Here is a 17,127-nt window from a genome sequence, read left to right on the forward strand (position 1 = left end):
ACTCCCACGAGCAGCATTATTACAAAGTCAGCGTATTGCTCCCAACAATCTGGGTCCTTATTTTACCTACCTTGGAAGGATGGAAGGCTGAATCAACCTTGAGCCTGGTGGGATGCGAACCTGCACTAATTGCAGGCAGCTGGGGTTACTTAAGGCTCTGCACAGGGAAAGCTTTAGAGTGAATTAGGAAAAGTGAAAAAGTGAATTAGGAAAATAGGGAACGGTTGCTGGAATTGGGTATGTGTAGCTTAACGAAGAGAAGGGTGAGGGGTGACATGATAGCAGTGATCCAATATCTCAGGGGCTGCCACAAAGCAGAGGGAGCCAAGCTATTCTCCAAAGCACCTGAAAGCAGGACAAGAAGCAATGTATGGAAACTAGTCAAGGAGAGAAGCAACCTAGAACTAAGGAGAAACTTCCTGACAGTTAGAACAATTAACCAGTGGAACAACCTGCCTCCAGAAGTGGTGAATGCTCCAACACTGGAAGTTTTTAAGAAGAGATCGGACAACCATTTGTCTGAAATGGTATAGGGTTTCCTGCCTTAGCAGGGGGTTGGACTAGATGACCTCCAAGGTCCCTTCTAACTACTTCTTCTTCTTCTTCTTCTTCTTCTTCTTCTTCTTCTTCTTCTTCTTCTTCTTCTTATTATTATTATTATTATTATTATTATTATTATTATTATTATTATTAAGTTTAATCCACTTGCACTGTTTTATGTTTACATGTTTGATGACAAACAGCCTTATGTTTATAAGTGACAGTTTTCCTACTAAGTACCTGCATGTCATAAGCATTTGAATTAAAATTACCATATTAAAATCAAATCTGATGTTTTTTAATTTTTATTTGGTGTGTGTTGGAAGAGGGGTAGTCTTATATGGCGAGTATAGCCCAAACCCTATAATTTAACAGGAAATGGAGGGGGTCGTCTTATACGCCAGTCGTCTTATACACCGGAAAATACGGTAGTACCCCTGTGTCTAAAGAACGCTTCTTGCATCATTGTTTGTTAGGCTCTAATTTGCAGTTGGTGAAATGGATTGCCAAATATGCTGTAAAGTTGATGGAAATAAGAACAAAGTTGGTGCAGCAGAGTGTGGTAGATTGTAGGAAAGATCACTTGATTTAAAAATGTGATTTTAAAAGTAGTTTTAAGTCTGTTTGGTTTAGACGCAGGGGTGATATTGTAATATAATTTTAAGCATATTTAACCTGTATCTTAAATCATTGTATTCTATCCTGATTTTATTTTGACTGTATTTTGTTTCAGTTTCATTTAAATTGTATTTTATCCAGTTTCATTTGAATTGTTTTTGTCAAGTTTTAGTGATATTTTGTTTTTGGAACTTGGCAATTTGATATAGCCCAGGGGCTAATCAATAAATAAAGATGAGATTAAAGAACCAAATTCTTTCAAAATCTTTGAAAGATCTGTACTGGATGAACCTTGTGACATCTCTTTCAAAATTGTTCTCAAACAGAACAAGTGTCCAGAGAACTGAAGATTACTGATATATTGCAAATCACCTTATTTCATCCTAGGAAGAAAAAAAAAATTCTATCTACAATCTTAGCCTCATTTTAGATATAATACCCAATTATCCATTTGATTTTCATTTATTGCTGGGTGAGATCATTTATCATGTTTCACGAGAATGTCCAGGAAGCACACAGAGACAATTTGGGAAGGCAGCAAATTACTCACCATATTAACATAAGCTTACAAGATCACATCAACAAGTACTGTGCATAAATGAGATAATTACATTTACAATGAGCAGAAATGTTTGAGATGCAAAAATAATGGTCTCCTAATTGAACAGCCTGGTTTGCTTTCTTAAGTATAGTAATTTAGATCCAGTAATCAAGAATTACTGTGTTGCTGGAATGCCAGCCAGGTGTCACTGCACAGCTCTGAATCTGGAGATGAATCTTTTATCATCAAGGCTTCCTTCTTGCCACCAAGTCATCCATCATGTTTCTGAGACAGCTTGGAATGATAGTGCTGGACCTTCACATTACTGCTCCTTGAACTCCATCTCATCCATGCCTGATTTGCAGCAAAGTATCATCTCCCTGCTGCAAAACCAGGTGTGAACCCAATCATGCCTCTAACCTAGAGTGCCACTCTAATAGTAATTGATTTTTTAGAGCTATACTCAGAATTTGGAAATCCCATCTTTGGGAATTCATAAAGGGAAATGATAAAAATATGCAATTGCTTCAGAGAACTCAAATCTATTTATTTATTTGCTTCTCTTCTTTAAATATAAATGTCACTGGTGTTTGTTTTGACGTTAGTCCCAGATATGCCCACATATGGAAAATTGCAAATATTCTGTTTGCATAGACACACAATATTATTTTAGGGACTCTTCAAATTAAATAGAATACCTTTAGACATTTAAATTAATATATTTAATATGTATTCACCCTGTGCACTGAAAGTGGAACTTATTATTAACCCCTAGTTCATCATTCAAATAAAGTCTGTTTCAAAATCCCAACTGACAATAAACCATTCAAGATTAAGTATAGTAATTCAGTTTCATCTCAATACAGCTATAAAAATTTAATAAATCAAAATGATCAAAATGCCCCAGTGGCAGATTGGAATTCTGTTTCCAATTCAAATTCTCTTTAATACATGGCTTCACTGACATCTTGCATTTTTTTTCATATCTAGGCTGAATTCCAAATGGGTTCTGCTTTCTGCTGTTACCAAGCATTGGGCAACCAATCTTGTCATCCAATCTCTTCTCAGCAATCCAGGACAACCCTTGAGAGATGTCAGACTTGGAAGATTTTTCTCTTGTACTCATCAGCGAATGGCAGACAAGAATCAAATATTATGAAAACCTCCCTTCTGAACTCATTAGAACAGAATATTCTGATTCTATATTTCTGCCCAAGGATTTCTTTTTATACAATATTAACAAAAGAAATGTCTTTGAAGGGCTAATTAAGAACTGCATCCTATTTTGAGATAAATCCTGGATTTCTGTTTTAAAACATCAATAAACATAGCATATTTTCCTGCCCAATGCATACAACCTGAGCAGAGTATTAATACAGCCAGTGTGCCATTTTATCTAAAATAAGATTCTTTTCATGAAAGCCTTCAATGAGGACATATGTATTTTAGATTTTAAAATAATATCTGGGATGATGAACTCAAAAATATGTCTAACATCAGGTCACTGTGGATGACAAATCTCTTTCTGCAGTTGATTAAATGTGCAGAGATATTAGGATCCAAACTCTAGAAAAGACAAGAATCTGAGCCTGAGATAATGCAATCTTTATTTGTGAGAATTATTAAAGTAAGCTCCCCATTTTGGAATTATTTTTGTTATCAAACAATAAGATAGAATTGAGTAGAAATAGTTTTATTATTAATATCTGTCCCAGATGTTTCTGCCATTGCTGTGAATAACAGAATAACAGAGTTGGAAGAGACTTTGGGGATCTTCTACTCCAACCCTGCTCAGGCAAGAAACCCTATACCATTTCAGACAAATGGTTGTCCGATCTCTTCTTAAAAACTTCCAGTGTTGGAAGATTCACAACTTCTGGAGGCAGATTGTTTCACTGATTGTTCTAACTGTAAGGAAATTTCTCTTTAGTTCTAAGTTGCTTCTCTCCTAGATTAGTTTTCATCCATTGTTTCTTGTCCTGCCTTCAGGTGCCTTGGAGAATAGCTTGGCTCCCTCTTCTTTGTGCAGCCCCTTAGATATTGGAACACTGCTATCATGTCACCCCTTGTCCTGTTCTTCTTTAGACTAGTTCAGCGGTAGGCAACCTTGGTTCTTTTATGACTCGTGGACTTCAACTCCCAAAATTCCTGAGCCAGTCATGGCTCAGGAATTCTGGGAATTGAAGTCCATGAGTCATAAAAGAGCCAAGGTTGCCTACTCCTAGACTAGGCATACCCAATTCCAGCAACTATTCCTTATATGTTTTAGCCTCCAGTCCCCTGATCATTTTTATTGCTCTTCTCTGTACTCTTTCTAGACTCAACATCTTTTTCCATTGTGGCAACCAAAACTGGATGCAGTATTCCAAGTGTGGCCTTACGAAGGCATTATAAAGTGGTATTAACACTTCACATGATCTTGATTCTATATCCTCTGTTAATGCAACCTAGACCTGTGTTGGCTTTTTTGGCACACTGCTGGCTTGTATTTAAGTGGTTGTCCACTAGGATTCCAAGATCCCTTTCACAGTTACTACTATTGAACCAGGTACAACTTATAGAATAATTATTAGTGTATCTGCTACTATCAAAGAGCATCTGGAAGAAGACTATCCATCTTTTGATAATTTAGAAATGTGTTTACTATGATACACTGTGAATATTACAATTAGAGAAAGTAGACCCAGACTCATAGATCTGAATTAGATATATATAATTGTTCCTAGAGTCTGTCTTTTGATACTTGACTAAATAATGACAGTGACAGATAAAGAACAGGAACACTTAAAGGAAAACATCTCCTTAAGTACATAAATAAAACACAAATTAAATTTTATATTTTTGTCTTTTTTATAAATTTGTGAATAATTTAATTATTCATATGGTATAATATTGGATGTTTTCTGCACTAATGTTAGAAATAACACTGCCTCTATTCCTCATCATTTCCATTGTTTTCCAAAAACATCAACATCTCTTACTAAAAGCTGTAAATAAGTAAAGAAATATTAGATTTTTTTCAATCAAGAGTTTTATTAATAAGAAAAAATTCTCTTGAGGAAAAGATGGTGCCTGGCATCGGTTCATCAATACTCGAGAATTTAATACACAATTTGTACCACTGTTACCACTATTTTACTGACATACATTTTTAGGAAACGTATCAGAGAGAGCCAGCATGCAGTAGTGATTAATGGCTGGGACTACAAGGGGGCGGCCCAAGTTTTAGGCCACCATCAACCACGGTATAGGGCTTACTGAATGACTTTGGACCAATCACTCTCTCTTAGCTTATCCTACTTCAACAATAGCCTATCCTTAATATTGTAAGGATGAAATTAATGGAGATCTTCTTGTAAACTCCCTTGAGTTCCAGGAAGTATAGCAGGCTATAAATTCAATCAATCAATCAGTTCAACTATGAAGATGCAATTTCTTACAGCATTTGACAACTTTCTTAAAAAGTTAAAAGGACATAATTTAACGTGTACATGAAACTAAGGTTTGATTTTTACTCCACCATTTCCTGATGGACTTCACTTCTTAGAGCTACTACTGAAATGGACAATAGCAAGAAACATACATTATATATAAATTTGCCACCTTTGTTTCCTGATACTTATAATTTCTCAGTTATACATGTAAAGTATATATACTGATTTTTTTGTAAAAATATATAAACTGATTTTTCTTTCAATTATGTCTTTTCATTCTAATATTTTACCCTGTTCATCTTCTACCTTTCTGCTGGCTTACACATATTAAGTATTAAGTAAACCATATCTTTTGAACATTTATTCCTGGCAACAGAACAGAGCCAATTTTAATCTAGTTTATCAACAGCCGGTCTTATTCATCTCACATTCACTAAAGCCTAGAAGTGTCAAGATTTGTCTTCTGCAAGTTGAAGATAGTCTCATTAGTCAAAATGATATAGAAGCAATACTCAAGACATGACAAAATAAATTGTATTTCATCGTATCATCATTTTTTTTCCCCTACAGTTGAGGGATCACATAGATCAAGATTCGCCAGTATGTGAATTTAGCACTGAAATTTTTGTTTGTTCCAAATAGCAATAGAAAGTCCTTAAGCATGCCCTGTCACTTTGGGTTTAGAAAGGAATGCACTAATAAACTCTTACCCCTGGTCATTTTTTACTATGGGCAATACTATGCCAGCTTTTATTAAAGGCAATTCATATCACTGGCCCAAAAATTTCCTTTAAAATTACCATCTTTTGTGTCCATGAAACATGACATTGGCGTTAAAGTGCCATTAAGATATAGGTCCTGTCATTGTACTTAATTTTCAGCACAGTTTTAACACTGGAGGAACTTTCTCCCTGGGGTATGTTTTTGACTAATGAGCCTTGTTTGATGGTTAACGAAACAAACAAGAAAACACTTTTACTAGGCATTGCTTTTGAAATAATATAGTAAGCCCCACACTCTATATCCTCTGGCTATGAACTCATACTCCCAGGATTTTAGAGACAGAATTTAAAATAAAGGGTACATGTAGCAATTATTTTCCATTGATTTTTATCTGCAACCCAATGTAAGAATCATCTATGTAACTGTGAGGTTTATAATAGCAAGATTTACTACTCTACCCTCTCCATGGAAGCTTATTGGTTGTCTTTGGGCCCATTGCTCTGTCTCAGCCCAACCTATTTTAGAGGGTTGGCTATGGAGAAAAAAATGAGATGAGTTCCTTTGAGCTTCTGATAGAATATAAATTAACGGTAAAAAAATAAAGGGCTCACGTCAGAGAAATCTAAGAAACCCTTACCTCGAACAATAAGTTGAGCAAAGTTGGAAACTCCAGATCCTCTCTCAGACTGAGTAACACAGCGATATAAATCCTGATCTGTTTTTGTTACTTCCTGAAGTTTAAAGGTAGCCGCAAAACGTCTGTGATTTATGTTTTTTGTTTGGGCCACTGGAATATCTTCTCCATTGCGTCTCTGAAAACAATAAAACTCAATGTTAAAAAGGCTGGATGACGTTGACATCATATATCTGCCCAGAACAGTTAAAATACTAAAAGAAAAATGACTGTATAGTTAATTCCATTCATCAAAATATAGCTTCACAATGTTTGGGGAAAAAAACCTCATGAGCTTCTATTATATTTGTTTACCTATGTCATTTTAAAATAGGCCTTTTCTAAGGGTGATAAGCATTAAACACCATATAAATAATTGCACTTTAATCATTTTCAGTTCCAGATTGCTATGAATGTCAACATAAATGAGTGAAAGTAAATATTTTCCTAAAAGAGTAGCAATTGGGGGCTGTGAGTGTGTTGTCTTACATAAACAATGAATATATTTCTCCCCTGTTCAGAATTTGGAATTTCACAATTTCACACCTAGTAAGACTAACACAATGCTTTAAAAAAAAAAAGAAGAACAGCAGAATTATTATAGGAAAGAAAGTTGGGTTTCTGCTAAATGGAAATTTATCTTGGTGCATTTGGTGAACAGCAGAACAGCCAGAATACCAAAGAATCCCCTCGGAAAGGCCAGAAAAAGTCATGGGTTCTGAAACATCAGTTCCGAACATTCAGTTCTGAATTGCTTCCTTTATGTGGGTCAGTATTCTTGATAGCTTTGAAGACCTCCAGTATCGTGTTTTGAGCATCCTGGCATATGCTCTTCTTGATAGCATCCATGCTGACCCCAAATTAAATGAAAATGTTTGTACTGGTCTGTATTGAAATTATTGCAACAATAAAACAAAAATAATAGTTTAAGTTCAGCAAGTCTCAAAAAGATGCCAGTGTTTCTTTCTGAAATTTCAAAAGATTTGGGCAATAACATCAAATCATTTGGGCTATAATTATCAAAATATTATCTTTATCTATATCTATTATATTAATGTATGGGATGCGGTGGCTCAGTGGGTTAGGACACTGAGCTTGTCGATCAGAAGGTCGGCAGTTTGGCGGGTCAAATCCCGAGGGCCGCGTAACAGAGTGAGCGCCTGTTACTCGTCCCAGCTTCTGCCCACCTAGCAGTTCGAAAGCACGTAAAAATGCAAGTAGAAAAATAGGGACCACTATGGTGGGAAGGTAACAGCGTTCCATGCGCCTTTGGCGTCTAGTCATGCCGGCCACATGACCACGGAGACGTCCTCGGACAAACGCTGGCTCTTCGGCTATGAAACGGAGATGAGCACCGGCCCCTAGAGTCGGAAACGACTAGCACGCATGTGCGGGGAACCTTTTATTATATTAATGTAAACTACTAAAACATAGTAAGTAAAGTGAAAAGAAAGAGTAAAATGTGCAAATAAAAAAGAAAAAGGAAAGAGTGAAATAAAGAAATAGACAAGAAATATATAAAGAAATAATTTCCAATAATTATCACAATAAACAAATCTGGTAGTTGTTCACCCTCTATAAGGTTACAAACAGATACCACTTCTCATAAATTTGTAAAGGGTTGTCAGAATTTCATACTGGGACTATTAATTTCTGGCTCCGTTCTTTGAAAGTCTCAAGCACTATAGTGTGTCATTCTTGTAAATCTTAATCTGAGTCAAAATAAAAGGTAATTTTGTTTTTCATTTTGCCTGGAATCTTTAGTCCCCTCCAATTTCCAATTTAACTCATAATGACTTATGAGTAATGATTTACAGCAAACAAAAGGGTTCTAGTCCACCCAAAAACTGTTTATTTTAATTAGCTGGTTCCAAAGCCTTATACTAAAAGTTTCAATATCCCAAATTTGTCCGGTTCCTTGATTCATTTATAGTTTTATTGGTTCAAACAGTCATTTAGCTTTTTTCCCATGTATTTCAAATTCTTTAAATTCTTAAGCTTACAGTTTCATTATGTTCAGAAATAAAGTTAGACTCAGCAGGTGGTTTTTCAAACTTATTATACTGAAGATTTTTTTAATAGCCCTAAGAGTTAAATAGGCAAGTTCTGAACATGACTAGAAGGAGATTAGTGTCCTTGAAAAAGTTCTGCTGCAGTTATGAGCTTGATGATCAATTTTTCTCCTGGCACTGAAACTTACGGGAGACCACTGTCTCCTGATGGAGAATAGACATTTGGAGCACAGGTGGCCAATCCCCCATCGTCTCCTTATCCAGAAAGGTTTTGAAGAACCAATCTATTCACTGTTCTTCAGTCTTTGACATAGTTATTGTCTCCATTGTCCATGGAGAAGTATTTAGCTTGTATTGCTACCAGGAACTGAATTGCAATGATATCAAAATCTTGTAAAATTTTCAGTGGGACTGCCGCAGTCTATCTGATGACAAGATAATATTTCAGTCCATCCCTTTATGGGTGCTTATGACTGGGGAGGGGAGGATGCTATGCTATTGCACTACCATAATGCAATCACTTTGCTGTCAACCTTCAACAGTCTGCAGGTTTCCTAGTCTTGTCTTACATGATAACACACATAATGGCTTATTACTGTGTTGTGGGTTTCCTTTATTCTTCACTGACAACTACTACAAGGCAACCTGGAAAACAATGTTATCATGTCATAAAAAATTGTATTGTGAATAGAGAGAAGGAAAAGAGGGACTGCTAATGTTAGGGCCCCTAGATTTGTTACATTGCTTAAAGCTTTGAAGTCAAAAACTCTGGTCCTGGTGACCAACCCAGATTGGATCCTGCAACATTATCCTAGGACACATATATTTGACTTCACTCGTGACATTACTTACAGTTTGATGAAAACAGCAAACTAGAATAAGGTAATTTTTACAATACAGATAAAGAAAGTCCAGTCATAAGGATCATAAGATCATAAAAGTGACTAAAAAAGCAAACTAGATCACGGCTTGAAATGCCCCGATCAGCTGATTTTTGGGGCAGATAGAGCCATGGCTTGGAGCGGCTGGAAGAACCACGGCAGGGGGGTGAGTTGGAGTGCTGTGGGTTGTTCCAGCGTGGAGATCTTGAGGCCTGGAGCGCTTTTGCGCGAAGGTCCTTGCTGCTGACTGCCCGGGTGGCGCTTGGCACAGGTCGCGGTCGGATGGGGCTTGGGTTGGGTGCCCTCGGGTCTCCGGAGTGGGGGGTGGGGTTGCAGATGCCCTCAATGATTGTGAATGGCAGCAGGTGGCTGCATGGGGGGCCTTATCAACATCTGGGAGCGCGCCCCCACTATTTACAAGCGGTGGTGTGCTCCGACCCTCCGGATTTAACCCGTGTTTCTGGGAGCAAGGGTGAGCAGGCCCCTGAGCTCAGGCTGGTGAATTTTAACGCCAGGTAAGTAGTTAACAAGGCTCCTCTCATTCAAGAGTTGGTTGAAGAGGAGCGTGCAGATCTGGCTTGCATTACGGAGACCTGGTTGGGCCCAGAGGGAGGTGTCTGTGCCTGCCATCTTCGCTCATGGCCCAGTCGAAGTGGAAGTGCCTTAGTGGAAACCTGGGAAAGGGTAGCCACAGAGGCACTTGACTGCATTGTGCCCATGCAGCCCCTGACCCAGCGCAGAACCCGGTGGGCTCCATGGGAGCACCTGCGGCCGGCATCAACTTCCCTTCATCCAGTGCGCTCCCACAGAGAGGGCCTCCTTATGGTGCCGTCGGTCGAAGAGTGTCGACTGGCGGCCCCCAGGGGGAGGGTGTTCTCTGTGGGCGCGCCAGACCTGTGGAACCATTTACCGGTGGAGCTCCGGGTGGCTCCCGACCTTCGCTCCTTCCGACGTGACCTAAAAACATATTTATTTGAACAAGCCGGCCTGGTCTGATGGGTTTAGGGGTATTTTAATGTTATTGTATTAATGTATTGAATTGGGCTGTAATATTTAATATTTTTTTTAATTTTTGTATGTTGTATTTTATTGTATTGCCCTGTACACCGCCCTGAGTCCTTCGGGAGAAGGGCGGTATAGAAATTAAATTAATATTATTTATTTTATTATTATTATTATTATTATTATTATTATTATTATTATTATTATTATTATTGTTGTTGTTGTTGTTGTTTACGGGAGCACCTTCTGCCGGCGTCAACTTCCCATCGTCCTGTGCGCTCCCACAGAGAGGGCCTCCTCAGGGTGCCGTTGGTCAGGGAGTGCCGGCTGGCGGCCCCCAGGGGGAGAGCATTCTCTGTGGGCATGCCTGCCCTCTGGAATCAGCTCCCTGTTGAGCTCTGGATGGCTCCCGACCTTCGCTCTTTTCGCCGTGACCTGAAAATCTGGTTATTCGAGCTTGCCGGCCTGGACTGAGGGATTGGGATTTTAAATTTTAGAATTTGATTTACTTGGTTTGGGGCTAAATTTAATTTAATTTATTTTTAACTTTGTATGCCATGTTTTAATTGCCCTGTACACCAACCCGAGTCCTTTGGGAGAAGGGCGGCATCTAAATCTATTTAAATAAATAAATAAATAAATAAATAAATAAATAAATAAATAAATAAATAAATAAACATTTTCCCATCAGCATGATTATTCCTTCGGCCAGAGGATTATCAAGAAAAGCCTTTTCTACCTTAGGGGTTGTTGAGGTTGGGGAAATCATTTATAGAAAATTGTATTCATGGAGAAATATCAGAAATGTCTTCTAAAGCAGAGAAATCTGAGAAAATCAATACTCAACTAAGAATAAGAAGTAGTTATACATTCAAATACACTTGAAAAGCATTAATTATAAATATGTGAAACATTAGTATCAGTTGTACCATCTTTATCCCAAGATATTAACAAACAAGGGACAGTATTACACCAACTCAAAACTATAGGAAATACTAGTTTGTTCCAATAATGGTACATGGTTTGATCGCTCATGTCAGAATGGAAAGAAAGTTCATGTGCAAGTCAAATGTTAGCTATTATCTATAACTTAAAATATGATTGATTTATTGATTGATTAATTAATGACTAGTGTCTTTCAAGCTTACAGCTTAAAAGTGGGAAAGGAGAACCCCATGTTATTAAACCAGATGCAATAACCTGCATGTGGCTAGTCAGTTTCATGGAAACTAACAGCTACCATAGTGGTTTATCAGTGGAACAAGAATGGAATCGTAACACATTATGGTTGACCAATGATGTGTCCTATGGCCTTGTAATCAATGAAGAAATGGCTAGTAAATTTCCCTAACCCATACTGAAAGAGCCAAATGTTAGTCGCATTTAGGCATCCCCGGAGAACATATACATTGCTTATGTGACTTACAGAGGAGTTGCAAATGAAACAGCCAGGGGAAATGGTTGTATTTTTTTTCATGAAAGAGAAGCTCTCTTTTAAACTAAATGACAGAAATGGCTTCACAAGACAGAATACAGAGTGACAGGAAGAATTTAATCTAGGCACTCACATGCTCAAACTGAATTTCTGAAAAAACCTCAAGTAAACTAAAATAAAGAATAAAATTGCAGCATTGGTATCCAGTGCTAATTCAATATAGCACATGAAAGACATTATAGTATTGTGAGTTTACAAAAACTATTGTATATAACAATATGCATTTTTCCTTGCTATACAAGTAGCCCTCAACTTATGGCCACAATTGAGCCCAAAACTTACGTTGCTAAATGAGATATTTGTTAAGTGAGATTTGCCTCATTTTACAATTTTTCTTACCACTGTTATTAAGTGAATCATTGCAGTTGTTAAGTTAGTAATTTGTTTGTTAAGTGAATCTGGCTTCCCCCATTGTTTTTGCTTGTCAGAAGGTCGCAAAAGTTTATCACATGACCCTGGGACACGGCAACCATCATAAATATAAACCAGTTGCCAAGCATCTGAATTTTGATCACATGACCATGGGGAAGCTGCAATAATCATAACTGTGAAAAATGGTCATAAGTCACTTTTTTCCACGGCATTGTAACTTTGAACGGTCACTAAATGAAATGTTGCAAGTTGAGGACTACATGTACTGAGCTGCAATCTCTATGTGTACATTTTTTTAGGCAATGAATGACTTCCAGTACTAATGTGAAAATAAGACATTAAAGTATCTATTTGGTTATGTTATAAAACCAATTATCCTTGTTCTTTGAAAATATTCTCTTCATTTATCCAATAATATGAGGAGGGAAACTAAGGTAGAGGAGTAATGAAAAAGTTCTAGAGAATTGCACTGAAAGCTCTCGCTTAAGTATCTCTTAATTTTCTCCAATTATGTGACACTCAACATTCAACTTGATGGAAAAGAACAGGCATTCAAGGAAGATTCCCAGAGAAAACAAGAGTTTTGATGAAATTCTCCTGAATCTCATTGAAGGATCTTGGCCTGAATGCTGAAACCACCCTGGCAGGCATAATTATCCCTGCTTTCATCACCCAATCTTCTCTTCTCTGAATCAATATGTAGTAACCAGTTTTCACACCTCAGGTATATTCTAAGGGAACACATAAGGCAGTTCAGAAAATTCAGGTAACCAAGGAAGCTGACACATGATGGAGAGGTTTGAAACAAAAAGAAGAAATCTTTGGGGAAACTAGAAGAGAGATTTCAACATAGTATTAACTTAAATCATCCAAAGATAGTAAGGCTTTACATGTTGCAAGCCAGGGGGGGTTAAACTGCCGGCCTGCGTCATCCAGAAGCCACGCCCACCCCATTGCTGACAATGGCAAAACTCTCCCGATACGTTGCGCGATGCCACATGACGTCATGAGTTTGACATGTCTGTTGTAAGCAAATGGTGGTATAGAAATGTTGTACAAATTAACTTAAAAACAAGGCTCTATAAAGTTCAACTTTTCCTGGCATAAAACAGCATGTGACTTTTCCTTCACATTCATCAGTAAGGAAAGAAAAAGATTTCAAATAAATATTTTTATTTTATTTTAATTTTATTTTTTCAAATAAAATTCCTATAAAATCAGAAATTGTGGTCCCAATAATTACAATTTAAGCATTCTATAGTTACTTGAGTTCAAATGCCAAAGAAAACCATAATTGAAATGAAAGTTCTCTGTTACCACCACCATCTTTGGGAGGGGGGGGGAGTGAAGAGGAAGGGGAGGAATTTAGGTGCATCAAGATCCATTGCAGGTTCATTCATGTAGTCAGAAATAATGATTTTTCATATGCCTGATCCAGGTCAAACTGAATTATCTTCAGTGTCTCAATCAGTCATAATGACCTTTCTGTATTGTGACCAGCTCACTTATCCTGTTGGACCTTGTATTTCTTTTTAAAAGAATTTTATTATGTTACAATCATAACTATTGCCAAAGTTGTATAGGCTGTAAACACTCAATAGACTTGTAAAGTGGAATGGTGAAACAGACCAGAAGCATGATAAGAGCCTCTAGTTATGGTGAGACTATTTGAAACAAAGACATTTTCAAAAATAAATCTCTAATCAGATAGTTGTATGTAAGGGCAGGAAAACTATTTGAGGAGCCACTATCAGAAAAAATGGGGGGGGGGAAACCAGTGGGATAATACTCTCATCTTCCAAACTGTAATAGAACGAGGCATCTGCTGAAGAATGATGTAATGCTGGACATGCTCTAAGCACCAGTTAATTTGCAGAATTGAGTCTGGAGGGGACCACATCTGCAGCAGTCCCCTGAATCATATGTCACCATGGTTGCTCTGTTACAATGAGACCAAACACGAGGAGACATAAATTGCCTAAAAGGCCATGAAAGGAAAGAAAGAAAGAAAGAAAGAAAGAAAGAAAGAAAGAAAGAAAGAAAGAAAGAAAGAAAGAAAGAAAGAAAGAAAGAAAGAAAAAAAAAAGAGAAAATGCGAGGAGAGCTTTACAAGACAATTTTATAGCAGGGAGGCAAAAATTAAGAAATGGAAAGCAAGACATTGTTAAACTACCTCACACCACAGCAGAAATTGGTTAGGGTTTTATCAAAGCAAGTAGTTTAGGCCTAAGTCAAATGCTTTACCTGCCAGGGCCTTGCTGTACTTTAATCTGATGAAAGATAAAAAAAAATCTCAAGTACTGATTTTACTCTTTAGGGAACAAGGCATGTTAAGTTTCATGGCTTGAGGCGCCGGGGACACAAGTGGCCTCTCAAAGCCAGGTGTGTGATCCTTAAACCTATCCAGAAACTGCCACTAAATTACATTGTTGAATGGGACTTAAGGGGAAAAGTAATTTAAAAACACAGGAAGCAATAAAGTCAGCTATGCTGAATTGAATGGAAGTGAAATTTAAGTTGAATCAACACCATCTACTGCTATATTCCAGCCCTGTTATTTTTTCTTGAGTATGACCCTAAGATGACATTTAGAAGTCAAATAAAGGAAATTATGTAATTAACGTTCAAACAGGAGGTGGGGCAGTACTGAAGCTACAGAGGAACAACTAGGTTGTGCCTTTGTATTCTTTTTCTTTTAAGAAAAGATGCACTTCCGCAAGATGGCGTCCCTCTCATCACATGGTAGGAGTGGAATGTGTAAGGCTAGAAAATATGTAAAATATGTAATTCTGTTGGAGACTTCCTGCTCAAGCATAGAAGTGCCTCCTCATTTAGCTAGCTAAAGTATTAGGGGTCACTTTTCAGAATCATTAGGATTCAGGAGACAGTTTTGTAAATAGATAACCTGAAGACTCATCCATTATTGGTCAAAAGACCCACCTCCTTGCCAATTTACAGTCAAGCCATTAAAAAGAAATTATGAATGGTTCTGCCCTAATGGCTGAGGAGATAAATCATATCTAATGGGAAATACTTGGGTTATGAAACATTAATAACTCTATTCTTTTTATTTCAACTGGTCTTATTAAAATTCTCTGTTGTTCGTGCCTGGAAAAAGGAATATTTTTAGTCTGAGAACTGCCCTCCTAGGGCTAAAACTATTTTTTTCAGACTATTTCAAAGATTTGTTCATACGCTTCATTTTTTATTTCAAGTAAACAATTATTTTCAAGCCATCCCCTTTTAAGATCTAACAAACACAGCCAATTCCACACTACCGAAACTCAAACTTCTTTTTAAAAATGATTCATTAAATGAATGAATGAATAGGAGAGTCCCCTGCTTTTTCCTAGGACAGGCAAAATCAGACATTATGAGTGGTGGGATTCAGCCAGTTCGCACCAGTTCAGCAGAACTGGTAGCTAATTTTTTGTTGCCCAGGCCCAGAATGGGCTTCCAGAAGCGGCATCCACACAGAGAACCGGTTGTTTACATATTTGAATTCCATCACTGGACACTATGTCTTAATTTGCTTACTATAATTACATAAACTGCTGTGTTCACCTATAATCCTAAACCAAAATTTTTAACCATATGTATCACCCCACAATAACTTGATTCATATGTAATGCTAAGATAAGGCCTGGGATAACAGTTTATGCTATGTCAAAACCAAATCATATGGTTAGCATTACCTGTGAATGTCCTTATGCAGCTGCATTTCATAAAGAAATTAAAAGCATGCATTATTATCATTAGCTAAAAAAATATCTGTTTTATAAGCTGCAAATATTGTAGTTGGCAACATCTCTTATAATTCTAATGAAGAGCAAAAGAAAAATCAATGAACATCTAACCTCAGTAAAGCTAAACATATTAATAATCTTAGAGTTGGATTTGCAGCAAGCTGTTCTAACATTTTTCATTCTTTTTCTTTCTTTTTTTCTTTTTTCTTTTTAAAATCTGATCACTACTTCCAGGCAACTCTTTTGTTATCTAAAACTCCAACAAAAATAACATTTTCCTCAGATTGGAAAAGAAAAAAAATGTTCTATTGTTTATTGTTTATTGTATGATATTCATGAATATCAATGCAGATGTTTACATTGAGACAATATTAGAAATGTTTTGAATATTTTGGAACGTCTGGAGCAACATAATGAATAACAAACTGCATTATATTCTTAGATGAAGAGAAGGCCTTTGAGACTTTGAATAGAAATTTTTTGCTTGTTTGTTTAGTATTCTGGTACATATGAACCTTGAGGATAATTTTATTAAATGGGTAAGATTGATTTATACTTTTCAGAAAGCACAAATAATTGTTAATGGAGAACTAATAAAATTTTGTAAGATTCAAAAAAAAGACCACTGTTTTCACCTTGGTTCATTTTTTTTCTTCAAGTATTGAATAGAGATATAAATCAAGCTCAGAAACTCAAGTTTAGATTAAAAATAAAATTATAAATTAGGGGCATTTGTGGGTGTTTTGATATTAATTTTAGAAAATGTAGCAGGAATAGAACAATTAATAGGAAATTTAAAGCCTTTGGTATTTAAGCAGGTTTCAAGAATAATAATCAAAATACAAAGAAAACAAAACTTTGAAATTTGAAGATGAAATAGAACTGATGGAGAAAACTGGTTTTATGATTGAGAAAAAAGTAAACTAATTGGGTATTACTGTAGTAAATATGAATTGTAAAATTACTTCAAAGTAATTATGTTAAGACATGGACTGAAAATAAAAAGGTCATCTTTTTATTTAATTTTTATTGTCTTTTTTTACTGTGGGCACAATGGCGCACATCAAAAATGAAATTTAGTTGCCCACTC

At 36.6% G+C, this 17,127-nt stretch overlaps 1 protein-coding gene across 2 annotated transcripts in view; it reads right to left on the bottom strand.

The window, feature by feature from the left end:
- The window catches only part of PTPRK (protein tyrosine phosphatase receptor type K), a 414,542-nt gene that overhangs the window by 212,278 nt on the left and 185,137 nt on the right, over positions 1 to 17,127 (bottom strand). For both annotated transcript variants that reach the window (XM_083379926.1, XM_083379925.1), the window contains exon 6: positions 6,494 to 6,668. In XM_083379926.1, coding sequence (XP_083236052.1) covers positions 6,494 to 6,668 — 175 coding nt within the window. The remainder of the gene's footprint in view (positions 1 to 6,493; positions 6,669 to 17,127) is intronic.

Source organism: Vipera ursinii, assembly GCF_947247035.1.
Source record: "Vipera ursinii genome assembly, chromosome: 1".
Taxonomy (NCBI): Eukaryota; Metazoa; Chordata; class Lepidosauria; order Squamata; family Viperidae; genus Vipera; species Vipera ursinii.